A 27,185-nucleotide genomic window follows, 5' to 3' on the forward strand; every position below is an offset into this window, starting at 1 on the left:
CACTGTGTACGGCCTTTAAGGCTCTCCATAATACAGGCCCTTGCCACCTTAGGCAGAATCTTAAATGGTACGAACCAAATACAACACTTCTCTGCATCGGAGCTGAAACCTTAGTGGTCCCCAAATTCAAGAGAATGAACTGGGGAGGCAGACGTTTCCTCAAAGGTACTGCCAAGGCATGGAACTCACGACCTTTCCATATTAGATCTTCCCCAATCAGCTCACCTTCAGAAAGTGATTGAAAGCCTGTTTTTTTTAACATCTAGGGCCTGGTCGCAGACCACTATTGTTTAAATCCAAGCTATGTGTTGTCTATATCCTGGTGACACAGGGTTCTGAGTGCTAGTGTGGTTTATGTATACTTATCTACCCAAATGGGTGTTTTGCTGACTAAATCCAAGCTAGCACTGGGACACCTCCAGGTATCAGAGCGCTGTACAAATGTATTTAACATAATATAACATAACATAGAATCACAAAGCTAACTTTATTTTTCACTTTCTTTTGTACCTTTCTATAGCTCTAGAAAAGTGCTCCCTAAAAAATGAAGATGAAGAAAGTTAACAGACCAATACTCGATGCCACTCTCAACCCTCTCTCCTAGTCACAGCTGATTGATAGACCAGAAACTGTGGAAGGCATAGCCCTGCGCCTCAAGCCAGTCTTTTTCACATGAAAGCTGTGACACTGTATCTAAAGAGATGCCTGCGTCTGCAGATCATATTTGCATCAAAATCATTTATGCCCTATCCTTTTCATTGAAGGAAGTACTTTATTGGCTCCTTTAGCCTGCATGTTTGCATTTGAACTACTTTATTTTAAAAACATATTGCAGTCGCACCCTTGTCTGCTGAGACAGAGGTGAAGGTGAAGCTTTGGGATGTGCTGTACTAAGCTGGCAGCCCACATTTACCCACAGAAGAAGTTAGGAGCTGTCATTTAATTACTGAAAATGAAAAGGCGCGGCTTTTTGCAGCTGTGACTTTCACAAAGTCCACTCTAGCTGGAGGCTTCTGACCCACGAGGAGCCGAGCGCCCTCCCGTTCACAAGAAACAAGTCTGATTGTTTTTGAATAGATGCCAATGAAAATTGAACCAAGCGGCTCCTCTCGTTAATGCTGCACTATGTGCTTTCTTTCGTTTTAGTGGTTTGGAAACCTGGTGACATTGAGGTGGTGGAATGACCTCTGGCTCAACGAGGGATTTGCCTCCTACGTGGAATACCTTGGGGCTGACCAGGCGGAGCCAACGTGGAACATCGTAAGTTACAGAAAGACCCGGAAGTTCTGTGCCTGGAGGGCTGCTTTAAATGCCATCATATGCTTGAGCTCATTTCATTCAGTCAAAGTTTTAGAATGCGTGCCTTAAATGAGTCTTACTTCTCAAGAATATAGGATTTAAGGCGACACATCACTGACAAAACAGAAGGTACTTTATTTAATATAATAGCACGTTAAATAATGTATATGTCCTTTGAAACTCAGAAGACTAGAATCAAATATGCTAGTCAAAAAAGGTGTCTGGAAAAATGATCAATCTATATTCCAGTACTTAATGCTTAATTGATAAAACAATAAGTGCTGAGGCCCAAAGTTGTTCTTGGAAGCCAGCGGCGATCGCTGCCGAAAGAGGGAGTTGATGAATACCTAGGCTGCCTAGTCGTGTTCCTACCTGATGCCTCTTTCATGCACCACTATACACTCCCTGTTCCTTTATCTCACTTTTGTAGGTTATTTTTCATCCCTGCTTTCTTCCTTGGTCACTGTTTCCTGATTCTCTTCCTCCTTCTTTCCCCTTTTTTGCCATTCTCTCTGTTGTCTGGGTCCAAGTCTGATGATGAAAACATAAGTGCCTATGGCACCACCAGCAACCACAGCTCTAATTAAGCATTGCAAGTATTTGAAATCCCTAAAGCTAGAATTCAACAATTCTTAACTGATCTGTGTATGGCAGAAGGCATTGTCCATTTGCGTTAAACATATGGCACTGTCATTATGAAGTGCATGCAAACATATAGAAAGGGCAAAGACATGGACATGGTATACTGAGGTGGAAACACTGCGGGCCAGATTCACAAAGGTAATCTGAGACAAAAATCTAACTTTATGATTTCTGGTATTCACAGAGGTAATTTACGAGTTGTATCTTTACGTCTGCAGTCGGCTCGGATTTTCCGGCTTGGGCTGTACTCTCCGCACCTGGACTGTACTCTCTGGCTCAGGCCGTACTCTCCGGCTCGGGCCGTGAATGAAGTGTAATCAATGGGCCGGAATGCAATTTAAAAAAAAGGAACATTAGGAATGTGTGACAAATGGTAGAGGAGGTCCTGAAAATCAGTTTGGGCAGGGAAAAGGGTGTGGCTGGGCACTACATCATATCCCAGAAAAGTTTGCTCCTTTGCATCATGGCACATGCAGTCCACAATTTGCGCTCCCCTCTGTGTGGACTGTTGTGTCAAAACTACAGTCAACACTAATGTGAGCATTGCCCTCCCTTAATGTTTTTTGCACTTGGATGTGATTTTGCTCTTTAATGCTTCTTGCACTGAGATTGGTTGCTAAACTGATGCACATCTTTTGAACCTAATGTGACATCCTATTAATGCATCTCTATACTGAGTGGTGTTGCTCTGAAATGAGATACCTCGTCCGTGCTGACTTTTTATCTAGAGTGAATTTTTACCTAAATATTTTAAGCACATGAATGTGATTTCTGCTTCTGTGCTTGTTTTTGCACCTAAAGCCTGTCCTCACTCCTGTTGAAGTGGCACAAAAAAATACTTTTGCTACTAAGGCTGTTTTTGCATATGTGTTTTTTAATCATGTTGAATTTGCACCAAGGGTTATTTTGCACCTACCTGTGTTTTTGACCCTAAATATGAGGTTTGGTTTTGCACAGAAATGTGGTTTGTGCTCTGAAACATTTTTCTGATGCTGCACCTAAGGCATTTTGCATCTCAATGTACTGTCAATCAAATGTGATGGCAATCTGATGGCTGCCTTTCACACTTAATGCAACATTTTGGGTTCCGATAGATATCTCTAAGAGTACTATAGAACTTAGTGGCCCAATGTTTTGAATGCAGCCAGCAGTGTTCTACTAAACAAATGGTCAGAGTAATTTATTATTCCAGTACTTACAAAAGGTGACGGGGTAAAAAGAGTAACATGGGTTACCTTATCACCCCTTTTTCCTGAGTGACTCAATTGTAAAAATATGATGGTCGTGTTATCATGAAGAGACTAATTATCTGAGTGAACGTAAAAATGTTCTTGTAGAGAAACAGTATGGTTTCAAAGAATGGCTTGTGGCCACTAAAAATGTCTTAATCTACATTTATTAATCGATAAATACACTGTGGCTACAGGTAGGTCCTAACATTTAGCACTTATGTTTGGCCTCTGTCAGTGTCAATAGGGCCAAACCTCGGCATCAATGGACATTGACGATGCCATCATATTAATTCTGCAGCGTCTCCATCTGGATTTACTTGCAGAGTTCGGTATGGGTCAAATAGAGAATATTCAGACAGGTCAAAAAAAGCCAGAGAGGTCTGGCATTTAACTCGCAGCCATTTTTGCTTTACAGCAATGGGCTGTAGAGGTCTTTCAAAAGTATAAATAAGTATATCTCAAAAATCTGTAAAAAGTCCTACTTTAAGCAGCTTAAACTGAACTTTTATCACCGATTGCAATTAGCCTCCAGAGACTGTTGGATGGCTCTGCCAGGTGTCTGGAGGACCACGATCTAAAAACAACTTTTAAAGTAACACCTGATGATGCTGAGCTCTAGGAGATCTAGATCTGAAGATGTCATAGTCCGTAATCATAAAATAAGCAATGTTGAGACTTTCAGCTATCTTGGTCTTATGTTTCTCTTGACATTTTATTAATATTTTCAGGTGAGGTATGTACATTCTGATAAGGTTTTACAACTAGAATGTGGCAACGGCAGCCTGCCAGAGTTGGTTACAGAAAGCACAATAACCCAACAATGTGTAGAGCCTGTCACATCATCTTTTATTCATGGCTTATGTGTTCACCTATCCCCACCCCCACCTTCTGTCAACCCCCAGTTGCAGAAGTTTAAACAGACCATTAATGCCCACCAGAAGAAACAAGATCACAGTTACCTAGAACATTTTCCTACCATCTACCTTGGTCCTCACTTAACTTTAGCGTGGACGTATACTACGGGGCTCGCCATCCTAGAATTAATGAAAGAGACCCAGACATTCAATCCTGGAGGGAGAGTAGAGCTAGGTGGCCCTCAGTTTAGTTCCTTAAGCAACAGTTTCCATTTACCAACAAAAAGCAGGTGGGTTCCCTTCATATTACATGTCAGCCGCTCCATTGACAGGTATAGATCATAATCTATGGTACCACAGTGTGAGTGCTGGGCATTCAGATTTTTGTGCAATTGTGCGCTATCATCAATCTTGCTGCTCCTAGGCACTGTAGACATATGTGCCATTCATCTTTGGTCAGTTTTGTGAAATTGAGAGGTTTGAGTCCAAGGAGCATCACCTCTGGCATAGCGGGGATAGGGAAGTTCAAGTCCTTGTGAAGTAGTTTGGACACTTCCTCCCTAAAGGGTTTCATCACCGAGAAGTCCCACAATAAATGGAGTGCCTCTCTCAGTGCCCCTCGCTCCATCCAGCCCCTAGGTGAGACATTATGATGCATACGGTGTGGCTTATGGAGTTGCAGTGTCACGCTTCCCAAACTGTGAAGTGTATTACCCACTCCAGGTTCGAAGTAGAGGAGGAACAAGTGCCCTAATGCAAGTTATCCCACAGTTAAGCTATCACGTGGTTTCTCAGAACATGGTTCTATTCCCCATTATGTTGCCACATCCGTGGAGTTCTGTGTGCTAGTAAAAATATCTACAATGTTGAAATTGTGCCTCTACTGCCACTCAGTTGAGGGAACTAGAGTTCAAAAGGGGTCTTGGTCCTGGTGGCACCAGCTCAAATTGGGGGGTGGGATACTCAGCACCAGATCTGGGCATGGTGTAGCTTCCCAGAGTCAGTGAGACCACAGGCGGCTTTACAGTGCTGAAACATTTTGGGGGTCATGGGATCGTACATATTAGAAATCATTTTGAAACCACCCTCCCTCCAATCACGAAGGGTTGGCCCTCAGGGGCAGGTGTTAATGCTGGATTATAATGGACGGGAGTGTAGAGGGAGAGGTATGACACTAGGCCATGTGCGTTCACATATCTGTCTCATGTCTTGGGGGTCGTGGCTACTAGGGCATTGATGTAGATGTTAGAGGTGTTTCTCCAACCAGATAAGATCCCTCAACGGCCTCTGGAATATGGCATGGCCCATCTGTCACCAGTTTTTCACTGAGGCCATTATTTTTATTTTTAATTATCTTTATCTGGTTTTAATTTGACTAAAACAAGAACAATGAGGGCACAATCACACGACCTACAGCAAAGGATGAGGCAGGTATATGCAGGCAGCCTTTTACACAGGGCTGGCATATAGCAACAGTATTTTATTTCATTAGGAGAAAAAGCAATGACTCATAAAATGACAACACATGCACAATGAGATCAGGTAGGAGCATTGGCCTGAGTGACAGGGAACTGTAGGCCAAAGTGTTTGAATCAACACCCCCAAACCTTGAAAAACTTGCATGGGCAACCTTTGCCTAAATATGTAACCTTTTCTGCCGCCATGTAGAAGTCCATCCCTGACCTCTATTCTCCTTCAGTCAGGACTGCAGGAGCACCCCAGTGATGCGCTATGTCATGCTTAGCCAGTAAAAGCCCCAAATTGCAAAAAAGAAGCTGCGCCCTAGAAAATCTACATTTCCCAAGGTGCCCAAGAGGCCATATTGGGCTTGAAGTGGATGTGTCCCCAACACCTTGCTGAGCTCCCCTACCACCTGTGACCTGTATGCCTGAACGGCTGGGCAGCTCCAGATCATACGCACAAACAAATCCTGTGTCAGCCCACAACACAAATTATCCGGGGACACTGCCCTCCCCATGTGGTGCAGATGGTCTCTGCCATAGTAAAATCGATGTAGTACTTTAAGCTGTATCAGGTGCAACCAGGACTTTATGCCGACCTCCCTCAGTTGCATCAAGGCCGCCTCCCAATCCACGCCCTCAAGTCTCCCCTTTAAGTCATCTCCCCATGAAGGCCTAGTTTAACCAGTGTGACTGACATGTTGTTGTTGAGTGTTTTGTCGGTATGGGATATAGTCTTAGAAGGCGTCTCCTCTAGGAGAAGTCGCCCTCAAGAGGTGTGCACTCAGGTAGGTCCAACTCCCCCAGGCCCTTTGCCTGCCAAGACTGGCACAACCGTGCATATTTTAATTATTGGTTGGAACTCATCTGATAATCTCTTTGAATGAAGGAGAAGGACTTCAGGTCATCATTCCTCAGGAGATCGCACAGTCGGGCGATTCCCAGCAAGTCCCAAGATCGAAACCCCTTTAGTTTCTCCAATTCGCACATCCAGGACACTTCCAAGAGCGTAGTCACCCATGTCAACTTCCCTGCCCATCCTATGTACCTGGTGGCTTTTCTCCAGGTCGCAATTGCCACCAACATCTCCAGTGGTAGCGCCTGAATACCATTTCTGCTGTTCAAGTAGTGCAGCCAGGACTGCATGATGAACTGTGATCGTTCTAACCTGTAAGTAGAATGGTCCTGCGGTGCAAAATACCAATCCTTAATAGCCACCATATGAGACACCCAGTAATAGGCCCTTACATGTGGAAGAGCAATCCCTCCATTATTAGGGTTGCATTGAAGGGTTTTTAACGCTATACAAGGAAGACCACCATCCCGCAGGTCTCACTTTATCTTGGATAACTGTGCCTCAGGAACTGGGTCATATGTATTTTGTAAGGTGTAGAGCAATTTGAGTGGCTGTGGTTCGCATATATTATCTCCAGGAATTTTGGTCCAAGGCCCATCTTATGGAGATTGAGGCGTAAGAAGGTCCAATCCACCCTAATGAAGACTTCTCCCCATCTAGAGATAGTAGTTCCACGTGTATGTTTTTGAGAGAGGCCTCCTCTTTCAGGGGGTGGCAATCCAGGCATTGTCATGAGCCTGGCATCCTGGAATTAACCCACTCTGGTGTGGGCATACCAAAGTGTAAAGAACTTTATTCAGGCGAGTGACCAAAATCTTCATGTAGAGCTTGGCGTCAATGTTTGACAAGGCTATAGGTCGATAGGATGCACATTTTTTGATGGCCTTATTGTGCTTCAGTATGAATGTGACTACCATATCACCCATTGTCGGCGCCATCATACCCTTGGTGGTACAATAGTTAAACAGGGTAGTGAGTTTCAGACTTAGTTGGGTGGTGCATGTTTTATAGAATTGGGCTGTGAGCCCATCAGGGTCTAGAGTTATGTTAAGTTTAAGAGCTTTTATGGCCAATCTTCTTCTGGGAAAAGCAGGCTCTCCAAGGAGTCCCACTGAGTGTCTACAAGTTCTAGGATCAGGGTTTTCCCCAGGAAGGCGACTACCCTGTCAGACGATGGAGAGGTACAACTGTAGCAGTTTTCATAAAAGTTACAAAATCCCTCTACTTTCCTCAATCCTCCACCAATGGGGCCCCAGAATCATTGACAATTTCTCATACGCACTCTCTCTGACCCCTACGGGTTCCAGCAAGGAGAGTACAGACTTTGTAGCAGGTTACATACAATCATTTTTGGAGATATAGCAGGGAGAGCTCTGCCTTATTAGTGTAGTACACTCGCAATTGGCCTCTGGCTATCATAATAGTGTGGGAAATTCAGCAAGAGGGCTGCTGTAGTCATTCCTCCTCTAAGTCTCGGATCTTTTTCTCAAGCTTCTGCACCTCTAGTCTGCAGAGTTCTGTATATTGATCTGATGCCATTTAATAGCTCCTCATAACTGCTTTAAACACGTCCCAGACTCCAGTGAGGGATGCCACCCCTCCCTCGTGATGTTCAAAGTATTTGTATATATGTTGTTCTATTTAATCTTTAATAACTGGGCCCCTAAGTAAGGGTGTGTGGAGCCTTCACTTTAGCGAGCACTCCTCACTCCTAAATAGAGCTGAACCATGACTGGTGCATGGTACGAGACCGATATAGGTTCTTTCACCACCAAATAGGTCAGTACCTGTAAGGGAGTTACTTACTAGTATATAATCGATTCATGAGTGGGTGCGATGAATATAGGAGTATAAGGTAAAGATAGTAGTTGCTATGTTTGTCTCCCACCAGGCATCCCACAAGTCCAGTTTATTAAGGTCTTTTTTCCTATGCAAGGCTCCTGCATGGGATTTGTGTCCTTCCTCACTGTCATTTGTGTGGATCCCATTCCATGTTAAAATCCCAGGCCTGGACCATTTTACCCTGGGCCCTTCCAGCTAGCCTTTCTAGAAAATTGACCAGGAATGAGTCCTGGTTGGTATTAGATGCATTTACCTTAGCTATTGTGAGAGTATGACTCTTGATCGCCCCCACCAGGATGAGATATCTACCCTATCTATCTGTTTGAACTTGTGAAACTGTTATAGGGAGATTGAGTCTCAGATATATTTCCACTCCCCTTTGTTAAGTACCGACCAAAGAGTGATAACCCATTGGGTATGCTGTTTACTTTCATTTCTGGCTTATACTCCTGGGGCCCTATTACACATAGGGCGCACTTTCCCTGTTTGCACCATGATGCTCCTTTGAGTAGGTGCACCATGCGCAAACAGGAAAAGTGTGACTTATTACTATGAATGCGCTGCCTTCAGGGCAGCTGCAAACTCATGCTGCTCTGGGGGCAGTGCATTCAAGTGAAATGCAGAGCGGCTGCTTCAAAGGCCCTCTGTGTTTTACTGTGCAGGCGACAACCCGCCTGTATTTTTAAGAGGAATTAGAGCTCCCTTTGCAGGCGGGTGAAGTGAGTGACTGTATCCGCCTGCAAGGATTTGCACAAACATTTGCGGCTCCTTCTGTAATACCAAAGTGCCCCGGGGCGCACAAAGCAGGCACACATGACTTTTGCACCCCTGAGGCACATTCTGTAATACTGTACCTGGAGTGTACACCAGACATTGTGCTGATCCCGTCCTCCCAAACTAAAAATCCCCCTGTAACAACCATAACAATGAAATAAACCCAAATCCACATAAGAATATAAAATATAACATGTTCTCAGTCAAGGGTGACATCTCTCTACCCCTGTTGACTGGTGGATGAGGGCTTTAACTGCCCCTGTCGTTATTGGATATGGGGCAAAGAAGCCCTCCGCTCCAGCCAGTCTGGCACTTCCCAGACCAGAATGGAACACGCCAGTTAAGAGCTGTCTACCAGCGAGAATTATGTGGGTCTCCCTCCTGCTCCTGACAGGTCATCCTCAAGAGATAATCCCATGTCCAGTATGTTAATTGTGCTAAGATAAAGTTGGTAGTTGCTGCTTTTCTTCTCAGTGTGAGGGATCCACCCCCCAATTCTCAGTCCTCAAATCGCTGATTACTGTTCATCTACCTTGCAAATGCCACAAGGGTCCATTGCCAGTTCTTGGGTCCCCCAGCACTGCACCTCTGGTTCTAACATTGTAGGCTCATGATGACTTCCACTCAGTGCTTGGGGCGATCCGGATCTGATACTTCCAGGGACGCAAACTTTTGTTCGGGCAGAGCCATTCTTGATTCACTAGGGTGCATGTTTCAGTCAGTCCTTCAGCCCCTCTTCAGGAAGCTGTTGACCCTGGCTTTCTTTTGATAGTCCCATCACCTTTTGTGTGTTTCATGTACTACCATAAGTGGCATGGTTATGCCCAGAAGTGTGTCTCATGCTCACAGTGTCATTGGAACTAAGCTGTACCCGTCTGATGAGCCCATAACTAGGGCAAAACCTGTTCTGGGTTCTTGTGGTCTTGTTCAGGGATCACCTGGCTCTGCAGCTTGGGCTAGACTGTTTCAATGAGGAACAGGGTCAAGACTGATTTGCATATGGCTAAGTCCAAACTGAGGTGGTATGCTGAGCAAAAGAGCAATGTGTTTTAGTGCTACCCCGAACTATGGCCAGTGGTTAGACTTGTTGGAAGCAGTCTTCCATCAACTTTTGTGTGATTCTTTTGATAGACACCAAAATGTCACTTCATTCAACAATTTCGGTTCCCTCCGGGTTGGCATTTTCCAATCTGGGCTTATTGGTAGGGTTGTTCCCCGCTGCTCTTGTGATGGTCCTGGCACCCTGTCTGTTGTGTGCAGATTTGATGGTGATGCCCAACAGTGATGCTGCTCGCTGCACGACTGTGTCGGTATTGCATTTATCTCCCAGTTCAATGGAGAGTCTGAATGGTTACGTCCATTTGTACCATATGGCATCATCCCAGAATTTCCTGGCTATTGGTTTGAACATGGCGTGGCGATGTAATTTGAGTTGAGAGATGTCCTGGAAGACTGTGTAGGGGTAGTCCTGGAAGTTCACCTCTCCTGCTTTTCTAGCGTACTGGAGGACTTTCTCCTTTTTTGGAAAAGTAGTGGAATTTAATGAGTATGTCTCTGGGTTGATGCTGTAGGGGCTGTCTCCTCGGCCTGGCCTGGTGTATCCGATTGATCTTTACATCAATGTGACTGATGGTCACTTCGGAGGGACAAGAGCTTTCTGACTGCAAAAGTTTTCAAGATTGGATTACAAGAACTCCTCACTCAGTCCTCTGAGTCAAAAGTTTTGTCTTCTTGAATGTTTTTCTAGATCTTCTTATGTGTCATTGGTTCCTTTGAGTTGATATCGGTCCAGATCTGCCACTATCTATATATGCGAAAGTGAACCACAAGTGCTGTTCTTCTTTTTAGGTGGCATGGGGGGCTCCCTTTCCATTGGCATCTGAACCTCTTAGAGGCATGTGTATGTATCATCTAGCATACGGAGGATCCATGTCTTCGGAGGTTCATTAGTTGGTAGGAATGTTGTTGCACTCCTTTCTGAGTCAGTGTACGATCAGGTCCCCAGCCATGTGTTCTACTTTACAGTGGGGTAGGGCATCAGGTGCCGCATCAATCTTCCTGGTGAGGAAGAGGTTGTCAACTGCTGTTAATGTCTTCATTGCTCACCATTATTTCGGGGTGTTAGGCAGCCATTTTCAATTAGCCCCACCCAGGCTAGATACTTGCCTCATTCTGCTGTTCAGGCCAGTTTGGGCAGACCATCAGGCCCCACCTACTGTCCTCCTTGATGACTCTGCAGTTTCCACTACATCCGGGGTTCGTCACTGAGTGCTCCGGGGGATCAATCAGCACCTCCACATGGCTAGTTTGCCCTGAGGGGGCTTACCTCCATTTTTGTAGCAGCAGCCCATCTCCTTTCTGCAGGAGCCCCTGCATTGTCTCCATCCAGCATCACTTCTCGGCACGGGTAAAATACATAGATCCCCAGGTTGGCACCCTTACACAATAGTGCAAGGGGGCCTGTGTTGCAGGGTATGACTGTTTATGTGCTGGAAGGTATCCCTTCCTGCAAATAAACAATCAACAGCTGTGATTTGTTACTTCTATGGGTGCTGCTTTCTGCAGTACACATAGAAGTAACAGAGCACCATTATTTATTGATTGTTTGTGTGCAGGAAGGGACGCCTTCCTGACAATAAACAATCATTAATGGCGCTTTGCTCTTTCTATGTGTGCTGTCATTCTAACACCTTCTATTGCATGGTGTTAGCTGTTGGGACTGCCTCAGTATTAGACCTGGCACCATTGGCATGGGTCTCCTTTCCATTTTTTCTGCTGTTGCCTCCTGTATTTTTGCTGGTCTAGATGCTTTGGGCATTGTGCCACTGCTGTTCAGTGCCAAAGTGCAAGTGCTCCCTTATAAAGTATTGTTGTAGATTAGTGATTTCATTATTGGCATGTTTGATTTACTTGTCAGACCCTAGTACAGTGCACTATGTGTGCACAGGGCCTGTAAATCAAATGCTGCAGGTGGGCTTGCAGCACTGATTGTGCCACCCACGGAAGAAGCTTGTAAAATGTATCTCAAGCCTGCCATTGCAGAGCCTGTGTGCAGTCTGGGACTGACATGTCAACTTGGCAAGTGCATACACTTGCAAGTCCCTAAACCTCCCGTTTTCTACATGTTATTCACACCCTAGGGTAGGCCCAAGGTACCTGATGTGTATGGCATGTCCTGAAAGTGAAATACTGACAATTTCGTTTTTCCCTATTACAAGGCTATCTGTTCCCATAGGCCAGAATGGGGAGTTAGTTTATAACATCTTATAAACATAACTGACCCCAGGAACAAAATAAAGTTTAGTATGCCTGAGCTCAGAATGTGAATATGCATCTTTTAGTGAGGGTGAGTTTTTACATTCTGTGTTTGAAAATACCACTTTTAGAAAGTGGGTATTTTCTTGCCTAACCATCCAGTGTGCCTTGCATGTCTGGCTTTGGATGACAGGGTGCTGGAGAGGGCTGTGGCTCCAGACGTATGATGAATCAGGGATTGGCTTAATAGACCTGGGTTGCATTTGGAGTAGGGGGAGGAGATTTATTTTTCACCTGAATGGGCCTGGTCTGCCTTCAACTATGCTATCTCCACCTCCTGCCAGGAAGCTGCACCAGCGAGGACAGAACTTATTTTGGCTGGGTACAGAAACTCTCTGCCTTCAGAGAACAAAGGATTTTGTTGTATAAATATTGGGGCCCATATTTATACCACAGATCACTTCTGGGAAATCGAGAGGAAGCCGTGGCCAAGGAGAAGAGCCGGATAAGTTGAGGAGGAATACTGCCCTGTGCCTGTTTGCTGACTGGGGTTGGCCTGCAGTGGCTGCCTGCTGCCAAGGAAAGGAGAAGAAGGACTTTGCTGTTTTGCTTTGTCATCTGCTTGAAGAAAAGACCTCCAAGGGCTTGAAACTGAGCTTGCTTCCTGTTCTGAAGTCTGAGGAACACAAAGACGTCACCCCTTCTGTCTGCCTTCATCTAGAACTGCTGTTTTAGCTGCTACAGAAGGAAATTGCAACACCGACGCCGTCGAGCGTCTCCGTAATCTGCGCCACATCCTTGAGCACTGCACCAACTTGCGAAGTAGACCCGACGACGACTGCCATGTCACATTGACTCCAACGAGCGATGCCGTAACCTGCCTGAAGCCGTGAGCGCTGCTCCGACTTGTGACGTGGGCCCGACGCCTGCTGCTGTGCCGCGTCGACTCCGAAACTGACTTCATCATCGCAGAGCTGATCCTCGACGTGGGTGATCTCCGAATCCATCTACATCGTGTCATCGTAAGGAACAATGGTTTCAGCGCCATTGTGACGTTATCTCCCCGACGCAGTAAGGAACAGTCGTCTCACCTCCCCTGCGCTGCAGTAAGGAACAGAGGCGGCACCTCCCCTGGGGTCGTAAGGAGCAGATGCCGTGCAGCGCCTATGAAGCTGCACCTCCCCAACGCCATGAACTGTCTTTGTTTTCATAATTCCAAGGTACTGTTCTTTGGGGGGCTGCTTGACTCCGGGCCCGTCGGTGCGCACCTCCCGGTCGGCGCCGTACTTTGGGATTTCCAGTCACAACATCGTTATAACTCCAAGTGGAGTTATTTGTTGCTACAAGATTTAGTTGAGTGAATAACCTATTTTTGAGGATATCTTGATACCTGTACTGTGGATTTTTGTCGTTCGGTCTTGTTTTGGTTTAGATAAAGATTATTTATTTTTCTAAACTGGTGTGGTGTCCATTTGTAGTGTTTTCACTCTATTACTGTATGTGTTCACAAATTCTTTACACACTGCCTCTGAGATAAGCCTGTCTGTTTGTGCCAAGCTACTAAGGGGGTGAGCAGGGGTTATTTTAGAAGTGTATCCCCCTTACCCTGACTAGAAGCAAGGGCACCTATTTAGACAAAGGTACCTCCTCTGTGAACTAGAGACCCCCATTTCTAACACTCAGATTAGCATATCCTTGTAAATCTGGAGCAGCATCAAAATGTGATGGGTGTGGTAGAACGCCCACAGCAACACCCAGTGCATACCCCTTTCATGCAAGGTGATGTTCGTAAAGGTGCCGTATTTACAAGGCGGCGTTAAGCCACTCAAAGTGGCTTAGTGCCACTTTGTAAATATGGAGAAGGGCATATCGCCACCAGAAAGTTGCTAAAAGTGACATTCTGGTGGTGCTATTTGCTGGTAAATATACCCCTCGGTTTTTACACACCCAAGCAGCATTTCTAGGTCGAGCCTAGGCAGCATGCATGCAAGACCTGTTATAATCCTAAAAACAACTTTGAGGCCGCCTGCTGCTTATTATAGGTTACCTCCTGTGTAACTCTTCTTTCTTGCCTCCTTATTCATTCACAGATCCCATACCTCACTTCTCCGGGCTGAGGAGCACCGGCCAAGTACAGCTTCTTTACGCTTTCCTTCTTCAGCTGTTGTGTAGGAAGAACTCTTTTTTTCAAGCATTACTTTCTGCCATCTTTGTTGTCATTAGCCCATCATACTTTTCATTTGCCTTTGCTGCCTTTTTTTATTAGGCCATCCTGCTTTTCATTTGCTTTGTCTTGCATTGGCTGTGCTTTCAGAAGGGTAGGGGCAATGGGTCACAGCAGCGGGGGCTTCACCCTGCAGAGGGAGCCTCCTTCCATAAAGCCAGCATGCTGCCTGAGGTATTGGAGTGCTGTACATTACTTCAGCACTAGTTCATTTAAACTAGGTAATGTAATTTTTAGGCATGGGGAGATGGAGTGATTCGCCCAGATTCACACGATATTGAGCCCACGCCAGGTCTCGAACCATCATATCTGCCGGCAAACTTGTTTTTTTCCCATCACCTACCTTGCGTTGAGCTGTTTGTGTTCTTTTAAATTTTCTTTCCGCGGAGGCATGAGGCATTGTAGCCCCTCATACTCCCCTTTCCTAAGCATGGCAGGGGCTTCAGGGGCCTCGGGCGGCACACCTTTCTTATTTTCTACGTGCACCCACTTTCCTCTTGCTCACCCACACATGCCATCGCTGCTATGTGTCCCCAGTGTGTGTTTGCCTCAGTTTATGTGTGTTTGTACAAGTTCAACCTTACTCCTTCTCATTCCTTGGCTCCTGCCCCACCTCCATACCAGCACAGAGGGAGTAGGGAGTATTTAATGCTTCCTCTCCTCTCTAATCTAGTCTTAGCAGATGCCTTTCCAGGACCCACCACATGCCATCGGTCACATTTACCTCCTGCTCAGACAGTATTTGGTCAGCTTGAACATTAATCCCCACTAAAAATATAATACTATGTGGAATTCCGCTCCCTAAAATATTATCTGCACAGTTATTCCCTATTCTGCGGAAATTCAATTGTAAATGCATTTACTGGTGAAGTATTACTGCATTGAACCAGTGTTTACGGTCACACAGTTACCACCCCACCAGCACCGTCACCTTATAAAGAGGACCTTAGTCGGGAGGAAGGGAGCGCTGTTCTGCTCTGTTATGACAGAAGTAGCAGAAGCGTGTTCTTGTTCAGTCAGATCAAGAGAACTATAAGTATCTATACTGTAAATGCAGATGTGAGGTAAGAACACGCCGAGAAGCATAAGGGAGTGTCTGCTGCAGCTGCTGTTTCTTATAGCAGGGTGATTGTGACTAAGACGCGACACATAACCCTGGGGTCCCGCATCTGTGATGGTTGTTGGTGTTCAACGCATGCATGTAAAACTGTTCAGAACCCGCGCTACTGTGGCGGCCGCAGCAGTCTCTACAGATTTCATTTCCCTATTACTGCTCCTGCGCTCTCCATCCTCTTCGCTTCTTTCAGCAGCAGGCAGTGAGAATGTCAGAACGGTGCTGGCTGTGGGCTGGTACTGCTCATTCCATCACGCAGATGCTGTTTGGCAGCCTGCCTGATAAAGTGCAAGAGCCCTTGAGAACAAAATAAAAAAAGGTTTATGAGTTGTTTAGACCGAATACCAAAGAGGGAGTGCTTTAAAAATATTCCCTAGAGTATATTTATGTTTTACTGGCCGAGAGAGAGAGCGGAACTTCCACTGCCTGGAGCAACATTCCCTAAACTCGTAAGTCCTGACTGAAACACTACAGATATTGTTTCAGGCAGCAAGGTACTGCGAGATACTTTCAGAGTTATTAGGCTAGCTGACAAAACATTCACAAATGAAAGTATCAAAGCACCAACATCATGATTACAAAACAGGAAGACAACAAACCCTCTGATGTATTTAAATAATGCCACATGTTCCCACAACCCTTCCCGTACTCACACAAACCCCCCTCACACTTGTCCCCCTTCTCCATCTTGACTCAAGGAACACAGACAATGCATGAAACATGCCCTTTATTTAACTTCAAGTTTTAAATGCAAAACAAGAATGGATTTCTCAACTGTAACTATAAACACCCTTTAAGTAATCAAGGCCCGCAATAGGGTCTCTGTTTACATAACACATATTTTAGCTCATCTTGCATTCCGTGATACTATTTGTCCTTTTCCAGATCTTGTTTTTCAGTAGTTTTTAGGCCGAGCTTTCATAGGTGTGTGTTCAGCTTCAGCAGCCCATAGCTGCTTGCATTTTATTGTAGTATTCTGTGCAGCTCTCAGCCCTATTTATTCACCATGCCACATAATTCCACTACACAAATATACTCCACACCACACAATTCCACCCCACACAATCCCACAACAAACAATTCCAATACAAACCACATAATTCCATTCCAATCCACATACACCCACTCCACTCCACATACACCCACTACACTCCAAACACATAGATAAATACATTGTCATCTACAACACCAATAGCTCTAGCTGTCATAGTGTGAGACCTATTGCATTGCAAATGCTTATTTAATTTTGTTAAACCATATGGTATGAAATCAAAAAAGTGCCTTATTGACATTTACAACAGTAAGTACATTTCCAAAGTTAGTTGTGGTGCTAGAATCTAAGTTTATGAAAATGAGGACTCAAGGTGGCTGAAAATCATTGTTCAGGTATCTGCTGGGTCTTACTCAGAGCACTTCATGTTTTGATTGTCTCAGTGAATTAGGAATAACATATTTGGAAGACTACCTCGACTCTGCACATTTATTAGCCTGGATCTTCGTCTGGTGTAATCTGGCAACTGAATTAAAATTTGATATTTTTAATCGTTGTCCATATGACTGCTCATCTTTTTAAACACCAATGCATTTTCTGTAAATTTTATAAATCTATTCACATTAAATTCTTAATTCCATTGTTGGGATGATTGGGTTTAAAAAATGTAGACCAGCATTTGTATTTCTGCAACTACTTGATAATCCACTAGTATGCTGGTCCATAAGCCACTTTTTTAGCTGCATCAGTTAAGTACAACTCTTTAAATGCATTCAATGATTACGCATGATTTTATGAATCTTTCTATATATTTACTTGTTATTTTATTGTTGCATTTTCTCTGTGTCCTGATTGATTTTGCACATAAGAGTGACACTCCTGCTGGTTTCCCACCAAGGGTGATTTTTGACCTACCTCTGTTTGAGTCCCTAAATAGTATGTCTGCTCCTCTATGCATATTGCTCCTTAATGTGTCTCCATGCTCTTTGTGATGTTGCTCCACAAGTGATTTTCTACCTGAATGCCATTGTGCATTTACATATGTTTTTACAGCTTGTTTTCTAATTCCTGCTGTTGTTGCACCAAAGCTGATTTTGCTTCACAATGTATTTTTGTACACAATTGTGATTTTGTTACTACAAGTGATTCACTCCTGTTACCATTACACACTGAAGGTGACTTTGCACCTATAGGTGATTTTGCACCTAAATGTGTTTTGTTTCTAAACTGGATATCAAAATTCTGCTAATTTTGCATTAACGATAATTGTGCACCTAAACAAGAGCTGCCTTTTAAACTGTTTCATATTGAATCTACTTCTTAAGATTAATTGCCTACATGTTTCAACAAGATGTTATGGCCACCAAACCTAAAACAAAGAGAACAACATATAAGACTAGACTCCAGGATGCATATAATACTGATTAGAACATTGGAATGTGGAGCACTCCATTGAAGACAATGGAGTGCTCCGTGCTTCTACGGGCCGGTAAAGGCCCACAGAGCAACATTCCAATGTTGTTTTCACAAAGGCCTCTCGGAGCCCGAGGAGATTTAAACCCCTTCGAACTCAGAGAGGCCTTTGTTTTATTTGTTAGAACATTCTGCCCTCTGGTGGCAGAATTTTCTAATAGCCTTATAGATCTTCATAGCTGGGCCTACGGCTTGAATCTTTAACGCAGGAGCGGGCCTTTAATAGCCGATATAGCCCGCTTCAGCGGGCTATAAGGCTATAGTAGATATTAGTCCCTGATGGTTTATACAAATCTATCCTGAAGCACCAAAAATACTGCATATTGTCTGACGGCTTGGAAACCTGTAATCATTGATAAATGGCATATGATCTTACAAGGTTCCATTGAAACTGGATATACTGATTTTTAACTAAAGGGTATACTATGTTTTGTTCCTCAGTCTCAATGTCAGAGAGTATAACCAGAAATGTGAGTTGCACATCACCTTGTAGGAGAATGCGAATGTCATCATTCAGTGTCCATCCTCCATGTCTTCGCCTGTTTGCTACCTGGAAGGCCCTAACATTTTTTTACCAAGTCTAAGGACAATACTATTAATACCATTTCTACCAGTCTTACCCACTAAGACACTACTAGGCGACCCTCCCTCACACCCCCATCTCCCAATTTGTATCCACACTCTCCATGGGGAATGACACCATATAAAATAATGCCATGGTCAATTAAGGCAGTCAGGACAAAACTTAGAACAAAACTACATGTACACAAACACAGACTGTGATACTATTAAGAGCCAAACACCCAGCCCTCCTTGTAGCCACCACCATCCTTGACAGAGGCTCCCCGATTACTCCACCTAGTCCAGTCCACCTACACTGAAACAATAGCACCCAAAGTAACTCACAGCCTTGACCACCTCTATGTATGGTTCAAATGAGAGAAGTGATTAATTGTCTCATCCATCATTGTCACTACGAGCACCTGATGAGAGCACAAACCTCGCATGTACTCCCCAAAATGAACTGATTCATCCAGACCAAAGCTCGATCACCTGCATAAGATAATGCAAAGTCTGAAAGCCACACTCCACTCTCGATCTCTCACTCACAAGCATTTCCCTGGCAGGCACTGCTCTCTTAGCCCCTGCTACACATCATTTTATATATAGTTATCAGCGAAAAGCTCAACTCAGCATTCCTAAAAAAATGTTACGTCTAATGGTCTATGGTTGTACCCCCAAATCCATGGGGTGTGTCCCCCGGGCACAGGGGTGGTCCTTGTCACAGGATTCAATAACTTATATTGAGTTCAATAAATCAAATATAATCCATCGATATTAATGTTGTTTAATATTGTTGTGCCATCACAATATTGTTAACAAACTTCAGGTCTCAGAATGCATTGTTTCTGGAAAACTTGTTTCGTAGAATCCAGCTTTAAATCATAAAATTTTCAAGCCCAATGCATTTCGGACATAAGCCTTCATCTAGGGATGATCTGTAAATAAATATGATCAACTTTAGATCTATTATATATAAAGAAATGGCTTAGAGGGATCAATCTCTTATTGATTTATACACAAGAAACAATAAATTTTCTCGGTAATTAATATTTTCTTATATACAGACTTTCACAATTGTTTTTCAGAAGCGAATATCTCTTGGTGGACATCAGAGTACTTTACACATAATATATACAATTGACAAACATAAGGACAAATTCATCACATAACAACCTCTATATATAGCTTCATTCAACATATATGTACATCTTATATACACAACAAATTATCGCATATAAATTCCCCTGACTGTGGTTCCAAAGAATGTACACTTTTTATTTACAGTAATACATTTAGAGGTAATCCTCTTGGCGTCAGAGTTATTACTCCTCTCCTGATTTTTTGTGTATACGCCAAAATAACTGATTTTTTAGTCAACCCAATCAGTGGACTCCTCCTACATCAGTGTGTCGACGCGTTCGCGTTTCAGCCTCCAATTATTTGGCTTCCTCAGGGCGGGGATTACAGTGTATCTACAAAATAATATAATAGACATCAGACATAAAAAAAACTATTCTAATAAAGCTATCCCTTATTTGCCCATGCAGTGCTCGGAAAGACTCCAAGGAGTCAGTGGATCAGAAAACCGTTTTCTTCTTAGACAACCAAATCAAACCTAAACTAATTACACCACGGATATTCTACAGCAGTGAAATGGCCGAGGATACTCTTCACCCCTGTGTAGTTATCAATACATACTCAGGGTTGTGATACACCCAAACCCAATCACCTCAAGTTATATGTGGCTACCCTGTACCTGTATTAGGTCCTAGCGAGTCCCTTATGAGGAGTACTACGGGTCAATTTTTCTCAGCGCCTGTAATGGTGCATAAAGATATAAAAATATAAAATTGAATATACGAGTGCTTAGACGGCTCATCCTCACTCGTGGTAAGCCGGAAGAATAATTAAAGCGCTGCTTATCCATTACCTTAATGCGCTGGTATCACAGATCGCCTTAGTTATAATGCAGTCACAGGTTGCTTACTGTTTATCCAATTCGTCCCATCAATGTCGTCCACTACAAGACAAACACAAGCCTAACTGTAGGGGGCTGTTCGTATAAGCTCAACACAATTCCTCAAAGCTCCTCGCCTTAATCGCTCTTTAACTGTGAGATACTCCATCGACATAGTTCTGGTATGCGGGGCTGATCTAAATAATTACCCGCCTGGCTCTAGGTAGCCTAATAGAGTTACACCAATAGCGTCGCCTGGTCAACACTTACGCGATTGACATGGAAAGATCCCGCCTTTGAATCCGCCGCTTCTGCCCCACGTTAGCAAACCGCATGGACTGCCGCACTACTCTCTGGCATATCAGCGTTCGCGTGCGTCAGCACGTGATGGAGTACTTAAAAAAGATGAAAATAGAGAGAGGACTAGTCTCTACCATGACACTTACAGGTACCGCCTACAAAATCTAAGTAAACATACTCTGGTCGCTCTAACGCGGCCAGTTGACCAACAAAGTACGTGGTGAAAAGGAAGCCAAACAATCATCAATCACATCGTCCTCAAACAACTCGAGGGCATGAATACACAACAGCACTCGCTCCGTGTGACAACTCAAAGACGCGCTGTTTCTAAATCAGATGGTGACCGTCTATAATAAACTGTGTAAACGTGAGACTTCCCGTATTCAGTTGTTTTTCATTTATAAGGGGGACCTTAACTAATCATCTACGTGTTTATTGCTTATTGTAAGTGTCAAGACCAGACTCGAAGAGTAGGGTACGTATTATGAAACACAACTACAGTTACACCCTCTATGTCATACTATAAGAATGCCTAATAATTATGAGTGCTCCCAGGGTGTACATACGTGACTGTTGTAAATAATGAACATGAACATGCATCAAGTGTGCACAAGGTTATTCTGCTGTGGAATTGTAAAATAGTGAACTACCAACTTTTGTGACCATGTGTGAGAAAAGTGAGCGAAAAAATTGCACTAAAGAACCAGAAAACGTCAGCGTTGATGATCGTACCCGATTTTATGGTGCGGCACGTTCCCATATTGATTTGAAGTTTTATGCAGTGAGGTTAACTGCGTGCTTCATAAGCACGTTTTGAACGTGTCAAATAGAAGGATAGTAACGTGCTCCCGTGCTGTAATTAATGGACGTTCGGTGACAATAATTAAACATAATACCGTGATTCCAATATACAGGCTAATGTTTCAGGCTTATAAATAACATTGAAATTCCATGCCCCGTCAGGTTTCAAAGAATTCAAATAACTAATCCAATGGTTTTCGCGTTGCAACAAGACGTTGTGGTTGTCTTTTCCTTCTTGTTTTTCTATAACTTCCAAGACACAAAATTCCTAAATTTTGAAATCCATAGCACAAAGGACCGAGACGATTTGTCAAAAAGCTGATAAAGGGGGAGCCCTAGTCATCATGAATACCAGTTATTACAACAAACAGGTGGAAACTCACCTACAGGACACTGAGACCTATATGAAATTGGATTAGTATCCTACGGAACAATTTAAGGAAGTTCTCAAAAACATCGTGAACAAAGCCTACAACAAAGGTACAATCGACGAGAAGGTTAAAAAATATCTCATACGAATGAACCCCAGGAGCCCGACCCGAAACATGGTGCTGAAAATACACAAGCACCCAACTAAACCACCCTGCAGGCCAATAGTATCAACTCGAGGAAGTCTACATGAACCGGTGGGTAAATTCCTGGACCGGTACCTACAACCAAGCGCCACATCTATGAGGCCCTTTATAAAAGACACTACAGACTTTTTGGAGAAGTTCCATCAAGTCCCTATTACAGACAACGAAAATATACTTCTATGTACTATAGATGTTAAATCTCTATACACGTCCATCCCACACCAACTTGGCATAGAGGCGGTGGAACACGCATTACTGCATACAGAACATGAAGAGCGGTTAAAAGTATTTTTAATGGAACTCTTCGAGTTTACGTTGCTCCATAGTTACTTCAAATGGCAGGATTCCTGGTACCAACAAAAGAGCGGCACTTCAATGGGCAATTGTGCTGCGCCTAAGTATGCAAACATTTTTATGAATCATTTTTAAGAAGATAACATTTTGGTTGAGCCCACATGGAAAACACACCTAGTATTGTTTCTAAGGTTTATTGATGATATATTCATACTATGGAAAGGTGCAAAAACCTCATTGCAAGAACAAATCAATAGGCTCAACAGGATTGATCAACGAATTCAATCCACGCATGAAATACAGCAACACACTATTACATTTTTGGATGTGAAAATCACTAAAACTCCGACTGGATTTGATACCTATTTATATAGAAAGGACACTGATAGAAATAATGTTCTTCTCTTCGGAAGCTTTCATCCTCAGCCCCTCAAACAACATCTACCGTACTCACAACTGTTAAGAGTAAAGAGAATAGTAACAAATCCAACAAGAGCAGAAGAACAAATTAACAACATGTTACTCGGATTTAAGGCATGTGGATACCCTGAACATGTACTAATTGAAGCCAAAAACCGAAGTTCAAAACCACTCGCACCCGGTCAGGAACAAACCAAAAAACACATCACAGTGGTTTCAAAATACTCTACGATGAGCGCTGCATACAAAAATATTATTCAAAAACATTGGTCAATCTTGAGACTCGAACAAGACTTCAACCATATCTTTGATGAAGAACCCATTTTAGCGTATAGGAGGAGCAACAACGTGGGAGAAATAATAAAACGCACTAATTATTCCCTGACGCAAACAACATTTAAAGGCAATATTCCGTGTTGGAACTGCAACAACTGCAACAACCTGATCAGAGGATCATATATCACCCACCCAATGAAAGGTCATAAAATCAAACTAAGGGTGAATGCCACATGTGATACATCAAATGTGATATATATGTTAAAATGCCCGTGTGGAAAACCCTATATTGGACAAACCGAACGGAAGATCAAAATACGCTTGAACGAGCATAAAAGCAACATAAGAGTTAAACAAATAAAATCCACAGTGGCTCAACATTTCATTAAAGCAGGCCATAATATCAGTCAGTTGAAATTTTGTGTCTTGAAATTTTGTGTCTTGGAAGTTATAGAAAAATAAGAAGGAAGAGACAACCACAACGTCTTGTTCCAATGCGAAAACCATTGGATTAGTTATTTGAATTCTTTGAAACCTGACGGGATGAATGAACGCATGGAATTTCAATGTTATTTATAAGCCTGAAACATTAGCCTGTATTTTGTACCTCTTGACTTTTTACGAGTGATGTCACATACAGCTAACTTATGGTTTACACCAATCATCCCTTCATTAAATTTCACTGTTATCATTTTCACTATCACGTATAGCATTGTACACCTAGGGATTCTCTACCCGGTTTTATATGATGGCGAATGTCATTATTGTTTTATTTTACATGATTCATTTGATATGATTTATTATAAACATTGAGACACCAGTATTGTAGAAAAACATGCCAACTGATAGTGGCATTTACCAGCATACGCTTGAATGCATAATTGCTATATATCAACCGTCTGTTATTTCTATTTCTTTTTATTTCCATTTATTTGTATTCTAATTAGAGTAATACATTTCACAAAACCGTCATTCACCGTCTCCGTGTTTACAAACTAAAGTCCTCTTTCTTTGCGTACCTTTATTAACTTGCTTGAACACATCACAACGGTAAGAGAAACGTACGGTCCCCCATATGGGCGCTAACATATTAATGGAATCAGAGAATTATGTTTAATTATTGTCACCAAACGTCCATTAATTACAGCACGGGAGCACGTTACTATCCTTCTATTTGACACGTTCAAAACGCGCTTATGAAGCACGCAGTTAACCTCGCTGCATAAAACTTCGAAACAATATGGGAATGCGCCGCACCATAAAATCGGGTACGATCATCAACGCTGACTTTTTCTGGTTCTTTAGTGCAATCTTTTCACGCACATTTCTCACACACGGTCACAAAAGTTGGTAGTTCACTATTTTACAATTCCACAACGCAATAACCTTGTGCACACTTGATGCATGTTCATGTTCATTATTTACAACAGTCACGTATGTACACCCTGGGAGCACTCATAATTATTAGGCATTCTTACAGTATGACATAGATCTAAAGTCGACCATATTTATTTACAGATCATCCCCAGATGAAGGCTTATGGCTGAAATGCATTGGGCTTGAAAAATTTATGATTTAAAGCTGGATTCTACAAAACAAGTTTTCCAGAAACAATGCATTCTGGGACATGAAGTTTGTTAACAATATTGTGATGGCACAACAATAATAAACAACATTAATATCGATGGATTATATTTGATTTATTGAACTCAATATAAGTTATTGAATCCTGTGACAAGGACCACCCCTGTGCCCGGGGGACACACCCCATGGTTTTGGGGGTGCAACCATAGATATATTCACAACACTCTGTTCAGAGGGTGTTATCCTGGAGCACGGAACACTGAGATAAACTTGTCTACCAATAAGGCGGTGCATAGGCTGAATCTCAATTATTTTACGTCTAATGGTCTGACATACCCAAAAACTCACTGATCACGGAGCCTACAAAACATTGTATTATCACACTCTTCACACGAAGATGTCCTATACACAACCTAAGATAACACTTCTCGAGCAACTTCAGAGGAATTGCTTCCTGTCATCCCAGTGGCACATCTCTTACACATCACAACAAAGCTGCCAGTCTGAATTTAGGTCTGCGTTATCTAAAGCAGTCTCTGCTGCAATTTGCCATCATCTACAACTGTGACATATACAAACACAGGCATTGCCAAATTTGCCCAGATTATTTGTATGCAAACACAGGCATACACAAATATGCACACACTGTTGTGAAATGTGTCAGGGAAACATGTCTGCATTTGTGTCTTCTATGTCTTGGTTTTTATTCCCTAAGCTTGGGGTGCTTTCATTTCTGATCTATAAAACGTGTGGAGTTGGATCCATGCAACCAAGTAATTCAAAGTCTGACATATGCTCTCTGATTGATGGTAACATTAGGAAGTCAATAATATGACAGTAGAGTGGAAAATAATGCAGAGGTCAGAGAATGTTGCACAACTGGGGAAGGAGACGGAAGACAGCAAAGACCAGTGAAAACATAGAATATATTCTGAGATAAAATTGGGACTGAATTTGCATTGCATGGCCTAAGCCTTAGGGATGTAGGGCATATCTGTGGATACCCTCATGCAACTATGGGTAGACAGCATGTGGGATCATTTGACTGCGACCATGACGCTATTGCAGTCATGGAAAACTGGATCTGCTCAATCTGCATCGTACTATTCGATGACTAGGATTTGATATCCCTCACTGCAATAGTGCAGATCAACTGTTAGGGTGGGCCTTTATCACTAGGGTGCTCCTTAAATGAGAACTAACTAACTCAATACATTCCTGCTACTTCCAATACCTCACTATGGAAATTCTAAACATAGCACCATTCCACTGAGACTGAAAATGGTGTAACGCCCACTGCACAGCAAAAATAATTCTGTTGATGGTTTTCTTGATTATAACAGCGGTCAGCAACCAACTGCAACACTCTTCCATCCTTACTCATGAAAAGCCCTCTACCCGGACCTGATTTTCCAAAATAAATACCACATACAAATCTTTTAACGCCTCAGATTGGATTCAGCAGGCCCAATTGTCAATTCTTTCAAAATTTTGACAAAAGTATCCATACTATGCTAATATGCCATAAGCATGCAAATACAGGCAGAGCCAAATGTGCATAGACTAGTTTTGCCTCAGTCTCTTTCTGTGCCTCTTTGCTTTTGACTATTTTCTTATTCTCCGAGCTTGCAGGGCTGCTCTTTTCCATTTCCTAAGCTTGCGGTGCTGGTGCTGTGCAGCCAAGGCTTTCAACGCACCAGAGTCTTCAGTGTGACACTGAGAGGACAACAACATGACCATAGAGCAATAAAAAGTCATAAAAGGTAGCTGACAGAATATGGTCCCTGGTGCAGTATTTGCTAACATAACTCCTAAGGATTAAGCACTGATAAAATGCAATTGTTACAGGGTAATCCATATAGAAGAGTGGGTGCAGCCTGTGACAATTCTAGCATTGTAATGGAAGACTGTGCTTTATGATGTTTGGGGTTATCCACTGACATAGATTTTATGATTAATAATCCATACTACTTAGTTAGTGTGCGCTGGTTGGACAGAAATAACTTGCCACATTTGTGAATATGTGGTCCTTGCAGAAAAGGTAATCTGCTTCTCCATTTGCTTGTGTTTGACCCACCACTTGGCTGTTAAGAACAAAAATTGCACTCTGTATTGTACCCATAATGAAAATAATATGAATAAGTGAAAAATGAATGTACTGCTGAAAAACCTCTTGAATTCTATTGGCATAACCAAAAGGACAGTTAAGGGGTGACACAAAAGGTTAGGTAGCATTAGTGCTAAATGGATAATTAATGTTGCACCCAGTAGCAGCTGCTACCCGAAGGGAGTGGTGAGACGGGAGTGGGCATAAGGAAATGAAAGGAAAAAAACACTCACCTGGGCAGGCCGGCCGCCACATCTCCTAAGTCCCCTCTCTTCTATCTGTTTCTGATGG

The 27,185-nt window shown here is 43.0% G+C and overlaps 1 protein-coding gene across 3 annotated transcripts in view; it reads left to right on the forward strand.

Moving 5' to 3' along the window:
• LOC146860504 (aminopeptidase Ey-like) overlaps positions 1-27,185 on the forward strand; it is a 724,459-nt gene that overhangs the window by 346,599 nt on the left and 350,675 nt on the right. For all 3 annotated transcript variants that reach the window (XM_085644417.1, XM_085644415.1, XM_085644416.1), the window contains exon 7: positions 1,147-1,260. In XM_085644417.1, coding sequence (XP_085500543.1) covers positions 1,147-1,260 — 114 coding nt within the window. The remainder of the gene's footprint in view (positions 1-1,146; positions 1,261-27,185) is intronic.

Source organism: Triturus cristatus, chromosome 3_1, assembly GCF_964204655.1.
Source record: "Triturus cristatus chromosome 3_1, aTriCri1.1, whole genome shotgun sequence".
Lineage (NCBI taxonomy): Eukaryota > Metazoa > Chordata > Amphibia > Caudata > Salamandridae > Triturus > Triturus cristatus.